The 20,000-nt window shown below is 43.0% G+C and overlaps 2 protein-coding genes across 2 annotated transcripts in view; one reads left to right on the top strand and one right to left on the bottom strand.

The window, feature by feature from the left end:
- Window positions 1–482: 482 nt before the first annotated feature.
- The window catches only part of LOC113826161 (centrosomal protein of 135 kDa), a 120,845-nt gene continuing 101,327 nt past the window's right edge, over window positions 483–20,000 (top strand). Inside the window, exons 1-22 of the mRNA XM_070116679.1 lie at window positions 483–555; window positions 684–844; window positions 1,077–1,212; window positions 2,029–2,196; window positions 4,619–4,715; window positions 5,633–5,801; window positions 6,346–6,523; window positions 6,684–6,850; window positions 7,048–7,306; window positions 7,565–7,824; window positions 8,115–8,240; window positions 8,445–8,591; window positions 8,716–9,013; window positions 9,128–9,267; window positions 9,580–9,720; window positions 10,049–10,201; window positions 10,362–10,433; window positions 10,567–10,658; window positions 10,948–11,086; window positions 12,116–12,345; window positions 12,738–12,948; window positions 13,147–13,262. Of these exons, the coding sequence (XP_069972780.1) occupies window positions 483–555; window positions 684–844; window positions 1,077–1,212; window positions 2,029–2,196; window positions 4,619–4,715; window positions 5,633–5,801; window positions 6,346–6,523; window positions 6,684–6,850; window positions 7,048–7,306; window positions 7,565–7,824; window positions 8,115–8,240; window positions 8,445–8,591; window positions 8,716–9,013; window positions 9,128–9,267; window positions 9,580–9,720; window positions 10,049–10,201; window positions 10,362–10,433; window positions 10,567–10,658; window positions 10,948–11,086; window positions 12,116–12,345; window positions 12,738–12,948; window positions 13,147–13,262 (3,533 nt within the window). The remainder of the gene's footprint in view (window positions 556–683; window positions 845–1,076; window positions 1,213–2,028; window positions 2,197–4,618; window positions 4,716–5,632; window positions 5,802–6,345; window positions 6,524–6,683; window positions 6,851–7,047; window positions 7,307–7,564; window positions 7,825–8,114; window positions 8,241–8,444; window positions 8,592–8,715; window positions 9,014–9,127; window positions 9,268–9,579; window positions 9,721–10,048; window positions 10,202–10,361; window positions 10,434–10,566; window positions 10,659–10,947; window positions 11,087–12,115; window positions 12,346–12,737; window positions 12,949–13,146; window positions 13,263–20,000) is intronic.
- LOC113826166 (uncharacterized) overlaps window positions 17,517–20,000 on the bottom strand; it is a gene marked incomplete at its 5' end in the record, with an annotated part of 47,378 nt that continues 44,894 nt past the window's right edge. The window contains 2 exon segments of the mRNA XM_070114844.1: window positions 17,517–19,514; window positions 19,655–19,818. Of these exon segments, the coding sequence (XP_069970945.1) occupies window positions 18,199–19,514; window positions 19,655–19,818 (1,480 nt within the window). The 3' untranslated portion in view covers window positions 17,517–18,198.

Genomic DNA, 20,000 nt, shown 5'->3' with positions numbered 1-20,000 from the left:
TTTATGGATTAGATTGTATATATATTTTTATGGGATGTTGATAAAACAAATGAGTCTTATTATAGTTATTATCATGTCTTTCTGTGTATTTGTATTGTTCTCGTATTGATAATATCAGTATTGTAGCACTGATATAGGAGTTTCTCAATGTTTGTTGTATGGGCGTGAGAAATGTTAAAAATAAATTGGAATGAATTACTGCTCATGTATTTTTTTTTCATTTTTTTTTTTACTTGGACAGGTGGTATGTCTTGCATGTTCGTGTTAGGACATGCATCTTTTATCTATGCAATTTTGGTTTCTTTATCAAGTACCATTTCTTTGCGGTATTTTACGATCTGTTTGAAAATCTTCCAAACGGTTTTATGGCTTGTTTCGTGCGTTATGGTCTTTTACATCGATGGGAGTTGAAAGGATCTGAAAATGGAGAATGATGATGTCATGTTGCGGGTGGAGCCTTTTTCTGTGCATTTTTGGTATGAATGTTTGATGAAATTGATTTTGTTCGGCGGCGGGAGCGTGTGCTAGCTTGGATCGCTCCTGGTTTTGCTATCCGTTAGTGGGAGGAGTTGGTGTAGTTATGCTACTGTGTGTATCTTTTGTTTTGTGTGTGCGTTTGGGGAATTCGTTGGTGATATGTAGGGTGTAAGTGAACCGTATTTATGTTGACGAATGTTTAAAAGGGACGAATGAGAGCGAACTTCACAATGCAAGAGATGCATTTAACCGGTTTCGAATATATCTTCGTCAGAAATACATTTCTGAGGAAGATGTATGTTCGAAATCCATCAAATACAACTCTTGTGTTTTGAAGATATTCATTCTCATTCATACCATTTATACGGCAAGTGCAAGTCGAAAGTTTGTAATTTATATCCTAGGCAGAACATTTAATAATGATTCATCCTATTTTCTCACATTTATCGTGTAGCAGACATATTGCAGCCAAGACTAAAAAAAAAAAAAAAAAAAAAAAAAAAAAAAAAAAAAAAACACGCCGATAAACGCGATAATAACTTAATTGAAGGTAATAGCCATTTTCCCAGCGCGGTGCATGACCTATCTTGACTGATCTTCCCTTCCAGACATGTGAGGAGGTGTCGGCCAGCCTGGCTCCGTACAGGGAGGAGAACGGGCGGCTCCTGACGCAGCTGAACGCCCTGCACATGGAGAACATTGGACTCAGGGAACATAACGAGAAGCATAGTAAAGGTAATGGAGGGTTGGGTGGTTTGGGAGGGTTGGGAGGGGGGGGGAGGGTGGGGTGGGTGGTTGGGTGGTTTAGGGGGCGGGGTGGGCGTAAGGAGGGGGGAGGTGGAAAGGGGGAAATATAGGGTGGGAGGGGTTGGGTGGTTATGGGGATTGGGCGTGAGGAGGGGGGAGGGGTAGGGGGGAAATATGGGGTGGTTGGGTGGGTGGGTTGGTTGGGCGTGAGGAGGGGGGAGGGGAAGGGGGAAATATGGGGTGGTTGGTGGTTGGGTGGGTGGGTGGGTGGGCGTGAGGAGGGAGGAGGAGGAAGGGGGGTTGTAGGTGGTTGGGTGGTTAGGGGGGATGGGCGTGAGGAGGGGGTGGGGGGATATGGGGTACTTTGCGCGCGTGTGAGTGTGGAACGGATGAATGAGAGAAGCCGTTTTATTTAAGGGTGGTGATCACTTTGATTAATGTGTGTTTTTTATGGGCAGGGAGCAATATCAAATTCTCAGTCATTTTATATCGTCTTTAAGAAACTAATATGCAAAACAGTCAGTTAACTTGGACGTAATGGTAATGACAGTGAAGATATACAGCGAAGGGTGAGTGGGTCGATGAATGAGTGAGGGAGTGAGTGAGTGAGTGAGTGAGTGGATGGGTGGGTAAGTTGAGTGAGTGGATGAGTGAGTGAGCAAGTGAGTTAGTGGGTGAGTGAGTGAGTGGATGTGTAAGTAAGTGAGTGGGTGGGTAGATTGATGAATGAATAAGTGAGTGGGTGAGTGAATGAGTGGATGGGTCGATGAATAGCGAGAATCCTAACACCGCCTCCACCAACAGAGCTCCAGAATGCCCTGCAGAAGCTAGAGAAGGAGAACCGTGACCTGCGGTTCCTGGCCGGGGAGTACCAGCGGCAGATCGAGGTCCTGGAGGCCGAGTCGAGGAGGAAGAGCGACAAGATCCTTCAGCTGCAGGAGAAGAACCTCCAAGCTGTCATCAGTACCCCAGGTCGGGAGGGCTCTTTCTCGTCTCTGTTTTTTCTTTTCTTTCTTTTTTCTTTTTTTCTTTTCTTTTCCTTTTTTTCTTTCTTTATTTTTCTTTCTTTCTCTCGCTGTCTCTCTCTTTCTTTTTCTTTCTCTCTCTTTCTGTCTTTCTTTCTTTTTTTTTCTTTTTTTCTTTTCTTTCTCTCTCTTTCTTTGTTTGTTTCTTTCTCTTTCTTTCTTGTCTTTCTTTTTTTCTCTCCTTCTTTCTTCCTTTTTCTTTCTCTTTATATCTTTCTTTCTTTTTCGTTCTCTTTCGTTCTTTCCTTCTTTCTTTCTTCCTTTCTTTTTCTTTCTTTTTTCTTTTCTTCTTTCTTTCTTCCATTCTTTCTTTCTTTCTTTCTCTTCGGTTTCTAGTTATTCTATTTTTTAATAGCTTTCGCGAAGGTTGTGTTTTTCAGTGGTGTTTGTTTGTTTGTTTGTTTTGTTTGTTGGAATCAGATTGATAGCAAGATTAAGCCGAAAGTTACAGAGGGATTGTGATGATTTTTTTAATTGGGTTGTCCATGAGGCAGGGACCTATTAGGTAGACTTTGTTGGTGAGTATTAGATTTAAATTCAAATTCAAACACTTTATTCCATTAATTACAATGGGTATTCTATTTACATATAAGAGTATAGGAAATGGAGATATGGTGAAATGGGCGTGGTGTTTGTTTGTTTGTGTTCGTGGAAGTTATTGCGTGTGGATATGTGTGTTTGTATGTGTATAAGAAGAGGATGAAATGGGTAGTTTAAAGGAAATGTGGAAAGGAGGCAGAGAGAATTGCTAATTTAGGAAGGGTGGAGTGATGAAGTATAAGGAAGGGGAAGTGTGGTTATATAAAGAAGGAAGGAGAGTGAGTGAGTGAGTGAGTGAGTGGGTGGGTGGATGAGTTAGTGAGTAAGTAAGTGAGTGAGTGGGTGAGTGAGTGTGAGTGAGAGGGTTGGTGGGTGGGTAGGTGAGTGAGTGGATAGATGATTGGATTGATGGGTGGATGGAGTGAATGAGTGAGTGGGTGGGTGGGTGGTTGAGTGAGTGAGTGTTAGTGAGTGGGTGGGTGGGTGGGTAGGTGAGTGAGTGAGTGAGTGAGTGAGTGAGTGAGTGAGTGGGTGGGTGATTGGATTGATGGGTGGATGGAGTGAGTGAGTGAGGGGGTGGGTGGGTGAGTGAGTGAGTTAGAGGGTGAGTGAGTGAGTGAGTTAGTGAGTGAATAAGTGAGAGGGTGGGTGAGTGTGTGTGTGTGTGTGTGAGGGAGTGGATGGGTGGGTAGGTTAGATGGTGGGGGGGAGGGAATGAGTGAGTGAGTAAGTGAGTGAATGAGTGTGAGTGTGTGTGTGTGTGTGTGTGTGTGTGTGTGTATGTGTTTAAGTGTGTGTTTGTAAGTGAATGAGTGTGTTTGTGAATGAGTGTGTTTGTGAATGAGTGTGTTTGTGAATGAGTGTGTTTGTGAATGAGTGTGTTTGTGAATGAGTGTGTTTGTGAATGAGTGTGTTTGTGAATGAGTGTGTTTGTGAATGAGTGTGTGTGTTTGTGAGTGAGTGTGTGTGTGTTTGTGAGTGAGTGTGTGTGTGTTTGTGAGTGAGTGTGTGTGTGTTTGTGAGTGAGTGTGTGTGTGTTTGTGAGTGAGTGTGTGTGTGTGTGTTTGTGAGTGAGTGTGTGTGTGTTTGTGAGTGAGTGTGTGTGTGTGTGTTTGTGAGTGAGTGTGTGTGTGTTTGTGAGTGAGTGTGTGTGTGTTTGTGAGTGAGTGTGTGTGTTTGTGAGTGAGTGTGTGTGTGTTTGTGAGTGAGTGTGTGTGTGTTTGTGAGTGAGTGTGTGTGTGTTTGTGAGTGAGTGTGTGTGTGTTTGTGAGTGAGTGTGTGTGTTTGTGAGTGAGTGTGTGTGTGTTTGTGAGTGAGTGTGTGTGTGTTTGTGAGTGAGTGTGTGTGTGTTTGTGAGTGAGTGTGTGTGTGTTTGTGAGTGAGTGTGTGTGTGTGTTTGTGAGTGAGTGTGTATGTGTTTGTGAGTGAGTGTGTGTGTGTTTGTGAGTGAGTGTGTGTGTGTTTGTGAGTGAGTGTGTGTGTGTTTGTGAGTGAGTGTGTGTTTGTGAGTGAGTGTGTGTGTTTGTGAGTGAGTGTGTGTGTTTGTGAGTGAGTGTGTGTTTGTGAGTGAGTGTGTGTATGTGAGTGTGTGTGTGTTTGTGTGTGAGTGTGTGTTTGTGAGTGTGTGTGTGAGAGAGAGAGAGAGAGAGAAAGAGAAAGAGAAAGAGAAAGAGAAAGAGAAAGAAAGAGAAAGAGAAAGAGAGAAACAAGAAAGAAACTCAGCGAGGCAATGATGCAAAAAAATAATAATGATAATAATAAAAAGGCATAGGAAAAAAGTGCTAATTACAGCAGCAAAGCTCAAAGCGCTGACATCACTTCTCTCGCAGGTGGTCGCAGAAAGCCTGTACCTTTTCAGCGTCAGCGCCTTGAAATCACATCTCATCTTCCAGAGAACAACATGTCTTCCTGTAACAAGTGTTCAAAGTAAGTCATGTGGTAAATAAACAACAAAGGAATATGAGCAAGAGAATATACAAAATATGATGAGAGTCTTGTTGCTGTGTTGTTTCTTCATTCTCTGAATATAGCAATATAGTAATATAGCAAAAGTGCCTTTGATATATTCCTGCGTTTTCTTTTTCTTCATTTTGTTGTTTTATTTACAATTTGTTCAGCATGCATCGTGTACAAAAATATGTTGTATACTTTTTATATTTGGAGATAAGTATATATAATTTTGTTTAAATATTAAGGTTGTTTAGTGAACTGGATTGCATCACAAGCTCTGTCAGCTTTTTCTATTGTATTCATGGTTAAAAGTGGTAAAAATTTTATTTGTTTCATTCAGAACATACTTCAAGTTTTTTTGTTTTTTTTAGGAAATATAGAAGTTTGAGGAAATTAGTCGCTTATATTAAGCCATTCTATTGGAGACTTTAACGCTGTTGAAAAAGAACATATTTGTAAGCTTAGTTGCCGAGTAGCCAGGTTTAGTAGATATTTGCTTTTCACCATCATGTTTGAATCCACATTGCTTAATTCGCTTCTAAACTTTGCTTGTCTTTTGTCCTTTTTTGAAACTTCACCTTCTGCAGATTTTTGTAAATGATAAGGAAGTCCTGGAAATAGAAAAGGACAAAGTTATATAAAAGCATGAGACATTGTTTAAAAAGAGATAAAGAAACTAAAGAGAAGATATGTTACAATCCTCCTCATCATTCTCTCTGGAAACAGTTGATCAAGCTACATCCCAGGGCATCTTAGCAATAAAGAACAAAATGATGATCTTCAGTGCAGCAAAAATATAGCATATATACTCCTGAGGAGATGCTTGTGTGGATGCTGTGATTTAGCTTCAATTTTACCAGGGAAGTATATTCTTTAATTACGTGTGTGAACAGGTGCGGGTGTGCTGCTGGTGCAGGTCGTCAGCAGAATAACAACGATGCCTACCTTGCTGATCTTTTGCGCATGACAGACCAAAAGCTCCTTGACCTACAGCAGGAAGCAGAACGCAGTCAGCGACAGGCCAAGGAGTACGAAAACCAATGCTCCACTCTCAGGAAACAAGTGAGTGGTAATGAGAATGATACTGAAGAATTATCCCTTAACTTGACAAGGAAGCCAGACACTGAAACCTGATTTGTAATTGCTGTACTAGAGTCTGTGTTACAAAATAATATAGAAGCTTTAGTACTTAGCTTTACAGAGAAAATATTAATTGAGGTTTGACTTGGAGACACTATACTAGACTGCAGTATACAGTCTTTATCATATTCATCAGCATTGTTTACCATCTGACAATTGCCTGTCTCTTCTGTTTAGTTGTTTTTACATTCATCGGGATATGAAACTATAGACGATCTTTTCTAGATGGTAGTACTTACATGATGTAAAAAAATACTCCCTAATAGCTTTATTGTAAAATCTCTGCAAAGGATTTTACAGATCTGCATTACATAGAACACTAATATTGATGTACATTAAATATGAAGCTGTATGTTTAGACTGTTTAGTCTGAATATATCTAAATAGAGGAGAGTAGTGTGATTTGTAAATGATACCATTAAAATATACCATGAGCTTATAATTAATGAAAAGCACCTCTTTTTAGGTTGCATCCAGAGAATCAGAGATCTCAAGGCTCCAGGGTTTGTTGGAGGGAGGGCGGACGGTAGCAGCTGTGCTTGAGGACAATCGCATCCATGCAGCTCATGAACACCTCCACCAGCTGCAGCTTCACAATGATCTCCTCACTAAGACCAACATACAACTGGAGAATAAGCTTAAAAGTAAGACTAAGATGCAGAAAAGTTAATTATGTAGCACACTTGTTATATTCTTCATTATTAAGGTTCAGAGTAAGTTGTGAGAATTTTTTTGAATGGATTTTTCATGTTTAAAGATTTTTTTTTTCTTTCTGTTCTCAAAATATTCCATTCATGTCACCAGATATTCTTGGAGATACACATGAAGCCATGAACAGAGCTGTAGAATTAGCTGACGAGAACACAGACCTCACCAAGGAACTCCACGATGTTGAGAAGACCAATCGCCTCTTGGAGGAAGATGTTCTCAACACGGCAGAAACACTCACACAAAAGCTGCAACGCACAAAGGTGAATAATAACATTTCATTTTTTTTTTTAAGTTATTAAGATTTTCAAAAGTAAATGAGTGGAGTTTTTTTTAATTTGAACTTGTCTTTGGAAGTGTCAAGATTATTTTTGGTTGTGTATTATAGTTGAAAACCTTTTTTTGATTTTTGCACTTGTTACATATGTTAGTTAGAGAGCAAATTTCATTTCTCTTTCAGTCTAAACTTATAAGCTGTGAATCAGACCTTGCTGAACAACACCGTCTGTTCCATCACATGAGAGATGAACGTGACAGGCTCTACAAGGAGCTGATTCATGTGCGACACGACCACTCACGCCTCACCCATGACCACACACGCTTAGTGACAGAACGGGTACCAATGTTAGATGAAAACAGGCGAATGGAGGAATTGCTGCGAAAAGGACAGGAAGAGAAAAAGACACTGGTGGATAAAATAAATCATTTAACAGTATCATGTGAGTTACTGTAGAATGTAATATGTACTGACTCTTTAGTATTACTGTTGTAGCATTGTGCATGTGTGCATTATGTGATTATTCTGATGTTTATTTTTTTCAGATCTTGTAATTTTTAGAAATATTTTAAAAAGTATGGAAAAGGTAAGGTTTGTAGTTTCAGGCTGCATATCTTCCCCAAAATAGGTGGTGATTTAATGGTGCATGAAATTTCTGATTGAATATTGTTGCAAGTAAAGTAACATTCCTCCTAAACAGTACAAGAAGCTGAAACTGAAAAGCTTCGCCTGACTGATGAAGGAGAAACCCTCCGCAAAAAGATCGCAGAGTTGACAGAGGAGAAGGACACTGCAGAGCAAGGGAAGTCCTTCTACACCAGTGAGACAGTGAAATTGCAGGGCCAGAACAAGGAGATCGAGCAAGAGAGGGACTATTACAAGGAAGAAATGCAGAAACTCCAGACAAAACAGATGGAGTTGGAACAGGAGCTTGACTTCTTTAAGGACCAATCTGGGGAGGTCTGTGGCAGCCTTCGATGAATATGTTTCCTTCTGCTGTGTACAGTTATTTTTTGGTATTGTTGCCCATGTACTTGAAAACTGCTTAGAAAGAAGTGGAAAAGTACCTAAAATTAGAAAGAATCTCTACATATAAAGTATTTAGCATATAACACATACATGTATTTCTCTCTGATATGTGGGGCTTTGTCTAATCTTTTGCATACCTTTCCTTCTGCATGCTAACCTTTTTTAAAAAAGTAGTTTGTAGATTTGAATTTTAAATATTTAGAACAATATAATTATTACAGTTATCGAGAACAAAGCAAGCTTTGGAACAATCTCGAGATTACATGACAGATGATATGTCTAAACTGCAAGCTCAGCTTAAGCAGCTGCAGCTAGAGAGGAATTACTTCAGTGAACAGCTCAATGTGGTAAGATTTACAGCGCTGACTTACATCCATTTTTTTTTTTTTTTTACAATAAAATGATTGCTAGTATTTGTTTAACTTATTTCCCATGCTAATTCTTTGTACTGTTAAAAGAAAAACAAGTCAGAAGAAGGAAGAAATTGGAATATTCAATGACAATTGAGAAAAATATTTTTAGACTGGCATTCATTTCGTTAATTTTTCCAGAATCAAGAGGAGAAGAGACAGGCTGAGAGGGAACGAGAGTACTATAGTGAGCAGGTGCTTCAGCTACTCGACATCCTTAAATCAAAGCCAACATCAACACCCTCATCGCCAATGCAGATTGGAAGAAAATCAAAGCCTGTTTCTCCAGTGAGTGAATTTGTTAATTTATGCATTTTAATAACATGGTTGAAGAGAAACTATGCAAAGTTGATGAGAATCTGTTGTTAAAGAGCTTCAATTTTAGCTAATTGTTTGTGTATCTCTCTCTAAGGAAAATGAGCTTGCACGAGTATGTCATGAAAGGGATGTCTTGAAACAAGAGAGGGATTTCTACAAGATGCAATACCAGTCAATGAGGAATCAACAGCAAGCACCATTGTCAGGCAGATCAGGCAGCTCTCCTGTATCTGGGCCCTCTGGAATTCCTGCATCAGCAGGTTCAGTTCCAACAGGGGTACCAGGGGCAATACCAATGGGGCCCCCAGGGATTGCCCCTCCATCAGCAGGTCTCATAGGCAGTCCTGCCTCTGGATCACCTCCACCCAGACCTCAGTCTATACCAGGTGCAGGTGAGTAGCTTTTTAGGGGCTAGTCTATGGTTGTTTGCTTTGCTTTTTAAAATTTGATTTACATATTTAAGGAATCTTGAATATTTGCACTTCAATTTACTACTGTGGTTACAGCGGATGTAGAAGCTGTTAGACGAGAACGAGATTTTTACAAACAACAGATGGAATACTTCCGTCAGCAGTACAATGCACAAATGCCCCGCATGCCTTCTGCAGCAGGAGTTCCATCAGATGGTCGGCCACCAATGGTCAGGGTGAGTTTTCGTATCTTAAAGTAAGACTTCGAAAATTTCTGTTTTATTTTATGTATGTGTGTACACATAAAGCAGGGAATAGTCTGATATGCTCATGTAGTTTCTGAAAATAATGGTGTTGCTTCTGAAATGAGAACACTTTAACAGAACTGTATTGATGAAATATGCTAGGACATTCAGTTCAAAATTATATGTCTGAAGCTTGTAATGTACATTATATAAGAGATCTAGGATAGGATCATAGATGTAATATACACAATATTGGGATCATGAAACAGAGGACTATGTGAGTACCAATCCTTCTTTCATCAGGGATCTGCAGAAACATCCCCTCCTGTGGACCCTGATTCAGCAGCTGTTAGGAATGAGATGGCAATGTACCAGCAAGAGAGAGATTTCTTCAAGCAGCAGTATGAAAATTTAAAAGCTAGTCTGGCTCAGCCGATTCCTCAGGTAATTAGAAAGATATATTTGTGTGCTGTTTGTTTTAAAGAAAGGTATTCTGCTCCTTTTTGTTTTAAGCATAGATTTGTTATGCTCATATCTATAATAGTATAGAAAATAATCAATGATAGGTAGTCTTTGTCAGTGTAAAGCCTCATGAAAACAACTGTTGCAATTTCCCAATTTCCCACAGTATATTTTCTGTTTTCAGTCTAAGAAGATGAAAAATTTCACTACTTACTGGAATACTGATGTATGCTAACAACAGGAATGTAATTTTGTGTACTTTTTCTGTAATATTCCTCCTGAAAATAAAAACTAACCCTATCTTTTGCAGGGAGATGGTGCTAAAGAAATAGATGTCAGTAATGTGATACGAGAGAGAGACATTCTACAACAGGAGCGAGATTTCTTTAGAAACCACTACAATGAAATCTCTCGTAGGATGGCCCAGGCAGCTTTATCAACGCCTTCTGTGCCTCAGTCCATTGTTAGTTTTTCACTCATTGTGAATTTGGTGGAATATGTCAAGGATTTCAATGAAATGAACTGTATGATTAATTTTTTGAATTAAGGTGAATGGGATTAAAACAGTGATGGTGTTATGGTTGGCAACTTCCATTTCTTACTGATTTTTTTTTTTTTTCCAGAAACAAGAAATAGAATCGTTAATGACAGAGAAACGAGGGGTTGTAATAGCCAAGGCAGATTTAGAGGCAAAGGTAAATTTGTGTATTGTTCTTAATTTATGTTTCTTAGTTATCTTTAAAATGTCTTAAGAGATAATAGCAGTGACATATAAATAATAAGTTTCAATGAGTTATAGTCATGTTAACACCTTGCACCTCATTTCAGGTAAGGAATCTTACTGAAAAGCTGAGAGAAGTTGAGCAGGAGAAGAACGAAATTGACAACCACACAAGGGAGCTTCATGCAGCCATTGAAAAGTAGGTAGAAAAAAGAGGAAGTTTATTAGATTGATTAATTAAGTTATAGAAATGTAGGTGATAGATCTTTGATGTTGGCTTTTATGGTATGCAGGTAGTGTTGTCGTTTTTATGAATTTCTCGGTCTTTTACTGCATACTCCCTCTTAAGCATCCACAAATTCCATGGAAAGTATCTTCTACCACATGTGTATTTTAGATTTAGTATTATTTGTAGATTTCTCATTAATGATGATATTATCTGTGTACGGAATATGTGTCACTTTCTAATTATGTGATAATTTGTTCAGACTCCAAGATGCTGCCACCCAGCGGTATCCCCCATCCACACAGGCCTTCATCGCAGAGATAAGAAAGGCTCGAGATTCAGCTTTGTCAGACCTTGATAAGGTGAAGAAGGAACGGGAACTCCTCAGGGAAAAACTAAGGGTATGTTAAATTTTATGTATTTATTTTTATGCAGGTTTATCGATATTGTATTTCTTAGATTTTGCATTTGATTGAGGTGGTTAATTTTTCACTGGTGCAGGCATCACTTGCAATACAATCAGTAGGTATTATTGATCGATTATAGAGTCTTGAATTTTCCCTCCCAAAAAACTTTTATAAGTGATTGATCTGTTTGTGATTCGTTAAGTGATATCATGATAACTACTCTACACAGTGTTTAGTTGTGGCAATGTTTGATTTTATGTTTGGTGCATGTCACTGTGTTTGTGTTTGTGTTTATTTTGGAATTAAGTGTTATCAATTTCTATATCTTTTTTGTACATTTTTATTACTGTCTCACTTTAGACTATCATTATATTAGAATTATTGCTAAAGTTTATTGTGAGATGGCTCATTTATAATGAATGATTGGTTTGAAAAGTAGCTTCATTAAAGCAATGATAAAATGTTATCCTTGCACAGTTGAGGAATATATGAAGTTACTGTCTTTTTTCTAGAAAAGATTACTTTTAATCGGTATTATCATTGTTTTTTTGGTGGTGTATTTTTGCTACTATTATTAATTTGATCAATACCATTCCTATTTTAGTATTATTATTATTATTATTATTATTAGTAGTAGTAGTAGTAGTAGTAGTAGTAGTAGTAGTAGTAGTAGTAGTAGTAGTAGTAGTAGTAGTAGTAGTAGTAGTAGTAGTAGTAGTAGTAGTAGTAGTAGTAGTAGTAGTAGTAGTAGTAGTAGTAGTAGTAGTAGTAGTAGTAGTAGTAGTAGTAGTAGTAGTAGTAGTAGTATTACTATTATTATTATTATTATTATTATTATTTTGTTGTTGTTTTTGTTCTATTGTTATTATTATTATTTATTTTGTTGTTGTTTTTGTTCTATTGTTATCATCATCATCATCATCATCATCATCATCATTAGTAGTAGTAGTAGTTTTTGTCCATATTATTATTATCCTCACCATTATTACCAAAATCACCACCATCCCCCCCTCCGCCGGCCAGAGCGCCACCTCCAGCCAGATGCGCGAGAAGGCCACCCTGGAGGAGGAGGCGTCCAACCTCCGGCACCAGACGGAGGAGGGAGGCAGGATCGCTACGGAGTTGCATCAGCGCCTGCAGTCCCAGGGCTCGCTTATAGCGTCGCTGCAGGATCAAGTGCAGGCCCTACAGGATGCCCTCCAGCAGGCTAATAATGAACTGGGTCTGCAGGGCAAGCAGTCTGACGATATGAAGTTAGTTTTTTTTTTTTTCGTTTGTTGCTTGGAAGATAAAGGGGTCAAGTTGTAGGGAATATGGGAGTTGAGGGAGGAGGTTAGGTTATCGTTATGTTGGTGCTAGTGAGTAGGTTAGGTCATCCTTGTGTTGGTGCTGGTGAGTACTTTCTGGGCCTTTTTTTGGTCATACCTTTGAAGGGTTAATAAACCGAAACAATGGTGGTCAAGTGTGTGTCAGACAGACGAACTGATGGAGGGACACTGCCCTCTCATAGACATGTCATTTTCTGGGCTGCCCTCTCATAGACGTCATTTTGTACATAATTCTTGTTCCTTTACATATGAATATATAAAAAAAATAACAGCAAATGGATTGACACCTACTTAATGCTACATCTGTATCCTTGCAGAAAACTATTGGAAAGGAAGGTAGGGGAGATCGGGGACACAGAGCACCAGCTGGAGTTCCGCCTAAGTCAACTGTCGGCAGCCGAGAACCGAGTGTCCGACCTGGAGACTGAGCTGGACAGGGTGACGCAGGAGCTGGCGGTGGCGAGGGCAGACGGGGCAGCCTTGCGGGGGAACGTCAGCCGTCTGGACCACGATAAGGATCTCCTGACGGTAAGCATGTGGTTTCGATGTTGTTGTTCTTCTTGTTTTTATGAGGACGAGGGAAAGGAATTTGTAAGTGATTGCGTTTTGTCTTAAGTAGCTATTGTGAGCGTTTGAATACAGGCTATTGTTTTCTCACGTCATTTTTGTTTCGTCTTTTTTTCTACATTAATGTGATTCTCAAGTTGCTATGGTTCTCCCTTGCAGACAGAGCTGGACACGAAGACCGAGCAAGTCCTGCACCTGCGAGAGGAACTGCGGAAGAAGGAGGCTGCCATAGCTCAGATGGAGGGGAACATAACGAAGCTGGAGGGCAAGCTTGAGTGAGTACATAAGCTCCTTGATATTTGTGTTGGAAATGAAGCAAGGCCGAAAATCAGACGAAGAATCGGCGGTTATTGATATTCGTGGAGGAGATGAAGCAGGACCGAAAATCGGACGAAAAATTTTGCAATTACTTTTTTTGTTGTGTTGGGAGGAGTCATGTTGTACTCGAAATGTTAAGTATTTATTTATTCTTTTTTCACTGTGTTTCATTCCATATGTGCATAAACGGTGTTTTTTTACGTGGATTTGACCATATATCCATATCTAAAAGTAAGGAAATATGTGGAATAATAAATAATGGATTGGTTTTGAATGAGTGAACTGGAAGTATATTGACGTGTGAAAGAGGAGAGGAACTTCACTGAACGACTATGGTAAATCTAAGAGAAACAAAATACGAGCGAAGTCGATCCGTAAGTGGAAGGTATGCCAGAGGTGAGTGAAGGTGAGTGGTATGGAGAAAATGGGTGGATGAGTCACTGGATGCGTTACACGGTGAGTTAGCATGATTGGTCTTCCTCGTGTAAGGCGCATCTGAGACATACACAACAGGATTATAGTGTCCTTGTGCAACGAATGACAAGCAGAATGTTCGTTGCTAATGCCAAATGTAGTGTGATTATTTTGCAAGATGCTGGTAGGGAAGGTACTGGACCTTGAATTAGATAGGGTGATTTTGCAGTTGTGTATAGGAAAGTAAGGTTTTTTAATTTTTAATGTGATTAAATTGGGCTGTTTAGCTGGGCCGTCTCCTTTCTCATCTGGGACGATTTCTCTTTCCATTTTATTTATTTATTCTCTCTCTCTCTCTCTCTTTCTCTTTCTCTCTCTCTTTCTCTTTCTCTTTCTTTTTCTCTTTCTCTTTCTCTCTCTCTCTCTCTCTCTCTCTCTCTCTCTCTTTCTCTTTCTCTTTCTCTCTCTCTTTCTCTTTCTCTTTCTCTTTCTCTTTCTCTTTCTCTTTCTCTTTCTCTTTCTCTCTCTCTCTCTCTCTCTCTCTCTCTCTCTCTCTCTCTCTCTCTCTCTCTCTGTCTCTTTCTCTTTCTCTGTCTCTGTTTCTTTCTCTGTCTCTGTCTCTGCATCCGCCTCTTTGTCTGTCTCTTTCTCTTTCTCTTTCTCTTTCTCTATCTCTGCATCTGTCTTTCTCTGACTCTTTCTATGCCTTTCTCTGTCTCTTCATAACTCTCTCTCTCTCTCTCTCTCTCTCTCTCTCTCTCTCTCTCTCTCTCTCTCTCTCTCTCTCCCTCTCTCACTCTCTCACTCTCTCTCTCTTTCTCTCTCTCTCTCTCTCTCTCTCTCTCTCTCTCTCTCTCTCTCTCTCTCTCTCTCTCTCTCTCTCTTTCTCTCTTTCTCTCTTTCTCTCTTTCTCCCTTTCTCCTTTTCTCCTTTTCTCCCTCTCCCCCTCTCCCCCTCTCCTTCTCCCTCTCAATCTGTCTGCCTTGCTTTCTTTCTTCCTTTCTCTTTCCTTTTCTCTTTCTCTCTCGTGAGAAGGTAGAGTCCTGTTGCGTGTGAGAATTGGTTAGTGTGTGTGTGTGAAATTCCCGAACGGAAGTTTCTAAAATTCCGTTGCATGCAAGATGGGAGACATTTTGCTTTTGTTGGAGAGAGATGTTGAAAGAAAGATGTTTTTTTTGTCTACTTACACGTGGTGGGTTTGAGTGTGCGTTCCCGCGCGCTTGTTTGCACACACACACACACACACACACACACACACACACACACACACACACATCTATATATATATATTGTTTTTCTTCTTCTTCTTCTTCTTTTGTTGCTTGGTCTTTTGCTTTTGCTAGAGAGATGTTGAAAGAAAGATATTTTTTTTGTCTACTCATACGTGGTGGGTTTGAGTGTGCGTTCCCGCGCGTTTGTTTGCGGGTGTGTTTGTCTTTGATAGTGTTGGTCTGTGTATGTTTTTTTTTTTTTGTGGGTGTGTGTTCATGTATGCATAAATGTTTGTCTTTGTGTGTATACATTTGCATGTGTATACATTTGCATGTGTATACATTTGTGTGTATACATTTGCATGTGTCGTGCATGCGGACACTCGCTGAATGCGCAAGCAGACTGCGGGAGATGAGACACGCCCGGAGAAATCACACGCTCTCTTGTCTTCGAATCTGCACCTGTTGCGGAACATTCCCATCAGTTCCGCATTCGGAAGATTTTATTCTAAAGCACGCGCTGATATTTATGCATACACGCACGCGGAGACACACATACGCACGCACATGCAGACACATATGCATGCACACGCAGACACATCCCCTCCCACACACACATACGCACGCGCACGCACGCACACAAACACACGCACGCACACACACACACGCACACACACACACACACGCACCCACCCACACACACACACACACACACACACACACACGCACGCACGCACGCACGCACGCACGCACGCACGCACGCACGCACGTGCTGCATATCTCCTTTATTCATGTATTTCTCTTTTTCTCACACGCGCGCGCGCGCTAGCAATGAACCACAACAACGATCACAGACGCAAGTGATCAGACATTAATTAATTGATAGGTGCAATTAAGCAAGTTAACCAGTTTCTCATTGCGGTAAATGTTGGTGAGGCTTTCCCTAATCCGGCGCCACAGGTAATATTCAGTAAATTATTAATATGCAAATGAGAAATGCGGTGGGTATGAAAACCGCGTTAATTTACGTTTTCTCATCTTTTTCTTCATATTAATGTAAATGTTTAACAGTTGTATGAAGGGAAAACAACGAGAAATTCGATAGATTTAAAAGGCACATTTTTTTCTTCTCACAAAAGATTATCAATATTAATGATTGATATATACTTTATTAATTTTACTAAAATAGGCAACACTTTAAACTAAATATGATTATAGAATAAGTATATTTCCAACCTCTCGGCGCCGCGTTGGCCCCGGAGTCGAAGCCCCGGGCAGGGAAAGCGAATCTTCTCGAACGAAATGGAAAAAGCAAATGTTAACCGACGTGCCAATTATCGCCTCTTTGCATAAGGCAATTGCCCCAGTGGCGAAGAGGGAGGGGAGGGGGAAGGGAGGGGAAGGGAGGGGGAGGGGAGGGCGTGTGCGTATGGGGGATGTGCGAATAACGTATTATGACTTTCACTGGTGGTCTAGGGTGAAGGTGGGGGTGGGGGGTAGGGGGAGGGGTAGGGGTAAGGTGGGCCTGGGGGGGGGAGCGATTTTTAAGCTTCTTTTGTTTACTTTCGCGTGTCATATGGCGGGTTTGCCGGTGTTGTTCTGTGCGAGGAAGTAATTATTTTCTTTCTGGGTCTGTTGTTGTAATTTGCGTTGCGTCAGAGCGTACTTTCGAAAAGGAGAGGGAACGTATTTTTGTGTCTGTTGGACCGTATTCGTGTTGACAAATGTAGAAAGGTGTGCATGAGAATGCATATCTTCACAATACGAGAGATGTATTTGGCCGGTTTCGAATAAATCTTAGGAATACGTGTGTTTCATACCTTTCTACGGTATTTGTATCCGTTTTGAAAGTGAGTTGTCGTTGGCGGGTCGGTGTCGGCAGCCGCCATCTTTGTTTACACGGGCACGCGCCATCAAGGGGTTTTGTCAGGGAAAATAGACTAAAAAATGGTCTAAAACCCTATAAAAGAAGAAAGAAGAAGAAGAAGGGGTTTTGTCAGGGAATATAGACTAAAAAATGGTCTAAAACCCTATAAAAGAAGAAAGAAGAAGAAGAAGGGGTTTTGTCAGGGAATATAGACTAAAAAATGGTCTAAAACCCTATAAAAGAAGAAAGAAGAAGAAGAAGGGGTTTTGTCAGGGAATATAGACTAAAAAATGGTCTAAAACCCTATAAAAGAAGAAAGAAGAAGAAGAAGGGGTTTTGTCAGGGAATATAGACTAAAAAATGGTCTAAAACCCTATAAAAGAAGAAAGAAGAAGAAGAAGAAGGGGTTTCGTCAGGGAATATAGACTAAAAAATGGTCTAAAACCCTATAAAAGAAGAAAGAAGAAGAAGAAGGGGTTTTGTCAGGGAATATAGACTAAAAAATGGTCTAAAACCCTATAAAAGAAGAAAGAAGAAGAAGGGGTTTTGTCAGGGAATATAGACTAAAAAATGGTCTAAAACCCTATAAAAGAAGAAAGAAGAAGAAGAAGGGGTTTTGTCAGGGAGAGAATGTGGCGAATATTTGATGTATCATTCAGGCTATGGCTTGAGGAGGGATGAGGGAAGGGAGAGGGCAAAGTAGGAAGTGAAAGGCGTAGGCAGAAGGTTTTAGCTTTATTACGTATTCACGGAAATGAACAATCATGGAAAACGACGTACGTGGATATATATACACAGTGTAAAAAAATATTCATAAAAAAAAACATCAACCTCCAGGCGGGCCCGTTGGGTTAGAGTGTGCAATAGCTCGAGGTCACCGCAACAGCACACGTGTCTTGCAGCTGCTGGACACATCGCGGCAGGCCCCTTCCCGCTTCGATTTTCGCAAGTGTTTTCTGCGGCTTGCGGCTCGCCCTCGCGACGGGGAGAGTTCTGGGGGGGGGGGGAGAGGAAGCGGAATCGCGGGGCGCCGTTCACTGTCGGGGGGGGAGGGCGTTTGTGTGCGGTTATTACACTCTGTGGTAGTGATATTGTCTTTTTCCGAACACATTATCCGGCGCGAGAGAATTAGTATGGCTCTTAGCGTTTCAGAGTCCCTAAGAGGAGGCTTCCTTGGCCCCCCGCCCCGCCGTGGGGTCGCAGGCAAGGGCGCCGAGTCACACAAGGGCGCGGAATCACAAGCGAGGGGCGGCGCCTGCTGGAGGTCCTTGTGCATGACGGGGGCGTGGAGTTTTGGGCGGCTCGTATCACAGGCTGTGTGGGTGCGTGGGGGCCATGGCCTGGGGTCGCGGTAATGCCCTGCGGCGTGTGAGGGTGTGGGGCGGCTCCCCCCGGGGTCCCTTAGGTGGAGGGCTCCCCCCACCACGGCTGGAGGGAGGGCTCTCCGTCAGGGCGCCCCGTGTAGTATGTCCCCGGGGAAGTGCCGGGGATTTTGAAGTAGGAGCCGTCGAGGAAGCCCCACGTCTCGGTGTCGGCCATGGAGCGCCCCGTCCGCCCCTGCGGGAAGGCCGTCCCCGCGCCGCCCCCTCCGCCCTCTGCCCGCCCCCCGCCCGTGGCGTCCTCCACGGCCACCAGCGAGTAGATGTTGGTGGGCGCGGGGCGGCTGGACAGGCGGCGCCCGTTGCGGTGGGTGTCGGGGCGCGGCGGGGCGGGCGTGCGCGGGGCGTCGCCCGTGATGTTGGCCGCGGCGGGCACGAGGGTGTCGTTGGCGCCCAGCAGCGTGAAGGAGCTGTCCCCGCGGGCGGCCGTCACGCTGTTGCTCTCGCGGTGGTGCTGCGGCGCCTTGTCTCTGGCGGGCGCGGCGGTCAGCAGCAGGAGGGGCGCGTTGGGCGTGTGGGCCGAGCCGGCGGGCGTGCAGGTGGGCGTGACGGGGCGCCATCGCTTGATGACCATGATCTCCCCGACGTCGCAGGGCCCGCGGGTCTCGATGCGGTAGCAGCGGTCGTCGTGCCACTGGACGAAGCCCTTCCGGATGTCGCACGTGCACTGCACGCCGCCCGTGGCCTTGTCGTACGAGAGCACCTGCGAGTGCTGGCAGGGGCCCCGCCCGCCCAGCTCGTAGCAGCGGTCGTCGTCCGGCCAGTAGCCCACCAGCTCGCGCGTGCAGCCGCAGGCGCCGCGCAGGGGCGTCTCCTCGTCGTAGATGAAGAGCTGGCCCTCGGGGCACGGGCCGCGCCAGCCCAGCCGGTAGCAGGTCTCCGTGGCGGGGTGGTATCGGCGGGTGCCCGAGCACGGGTACGCGTGGCACTCGCCCTCGAGTGCGGTGCCGTTCTCGGCGCCCGGCGGCAGGATGAAGAAGTGGCCCTTGTCGCAGGGCCCGCGCGAGTAGAGGCGGTGGCAGTGGCCGGACGGGGCCCAGCGCGCGTGGTCCTCGCGGCAGCGGCACTGCGTGGTCATCTCGTGCGGGTCGAAGGTGAACACCTGGCCGGGCTGGCACGGGCCGCGCTGGTTCAGCTCGAAGCAGCCGTCGCTCTCGTGGTGGTAGTTGGTCAGGATGGAGGCGCTGCAGCTGCACTCGGTGGAGCCGCGCGTGGCGTTGTACAGGAAGATGGCGCCGTCCAGGCACGGGCCGCGCTCGAACAGCTCGAAGCACAGCCCCGTCAGCGACCAGTAGTTGCTGAACATCACGTTCCTGTCGCAGCCGCACTCGGGGAACCCTGGAACGAGAGGGCGGGGTCACGCTGCGCTCAAGGCAGTCTTAGCTTTAGTGTCAGTCACAGTAGTAGGAAGAATTACTGTTATGTAAGAGAAAAGAGATGATTAAAAATGCAATGGTGTGCGGGAGTGAGGAAAGTACCTGAGATGGGATTGATGTAGATGAGGTATCCCTTGAGGCAGGGTCCTCGCGTGTGGTACTGGTAACACGTGTCATCCTGGGGCCAGAACACGTGGCGGGGCGGGCACTCCTTGAAGGCGCGGCACATGCCCGTCTGCCCATCCTCCTCCGTGGCCAGGTACTCTCTGCCAAGAGGGGAAAAATGTGGAACGTTTATATTTACGTTTCAAGTCATCATCACCACCATCATCAATCATCATCATCATCCCCATCATCATCAATGTTATAATTGGTATGATCAATAAGATTACGTAGAGTAGAATGAGCGAAGAAATTCAAATTCATCCTAGTGTTTTTTTTCCCCCCA

The sequence above is a fragment of the Penaeus vannamei genome, chromosome 3 (assembly GCF_042767895.1).
Source record: "Penaeus vannamei isolate JL-2024 chromosome 3, ASM4276789v1, whole genome shotgun sequence".
Lineage (NCBI taxonomy): Eukaryota > Metazoa > Arthropoda > Malacostraca > Decapoda > Penaeidae > Penaeus > Penaeus vannamei.
The sequence above is the reverse complement of the archived record's forward strand: the minus strand, read 5'-3'. Positions and strand labels throughout refer to the sequence as shown.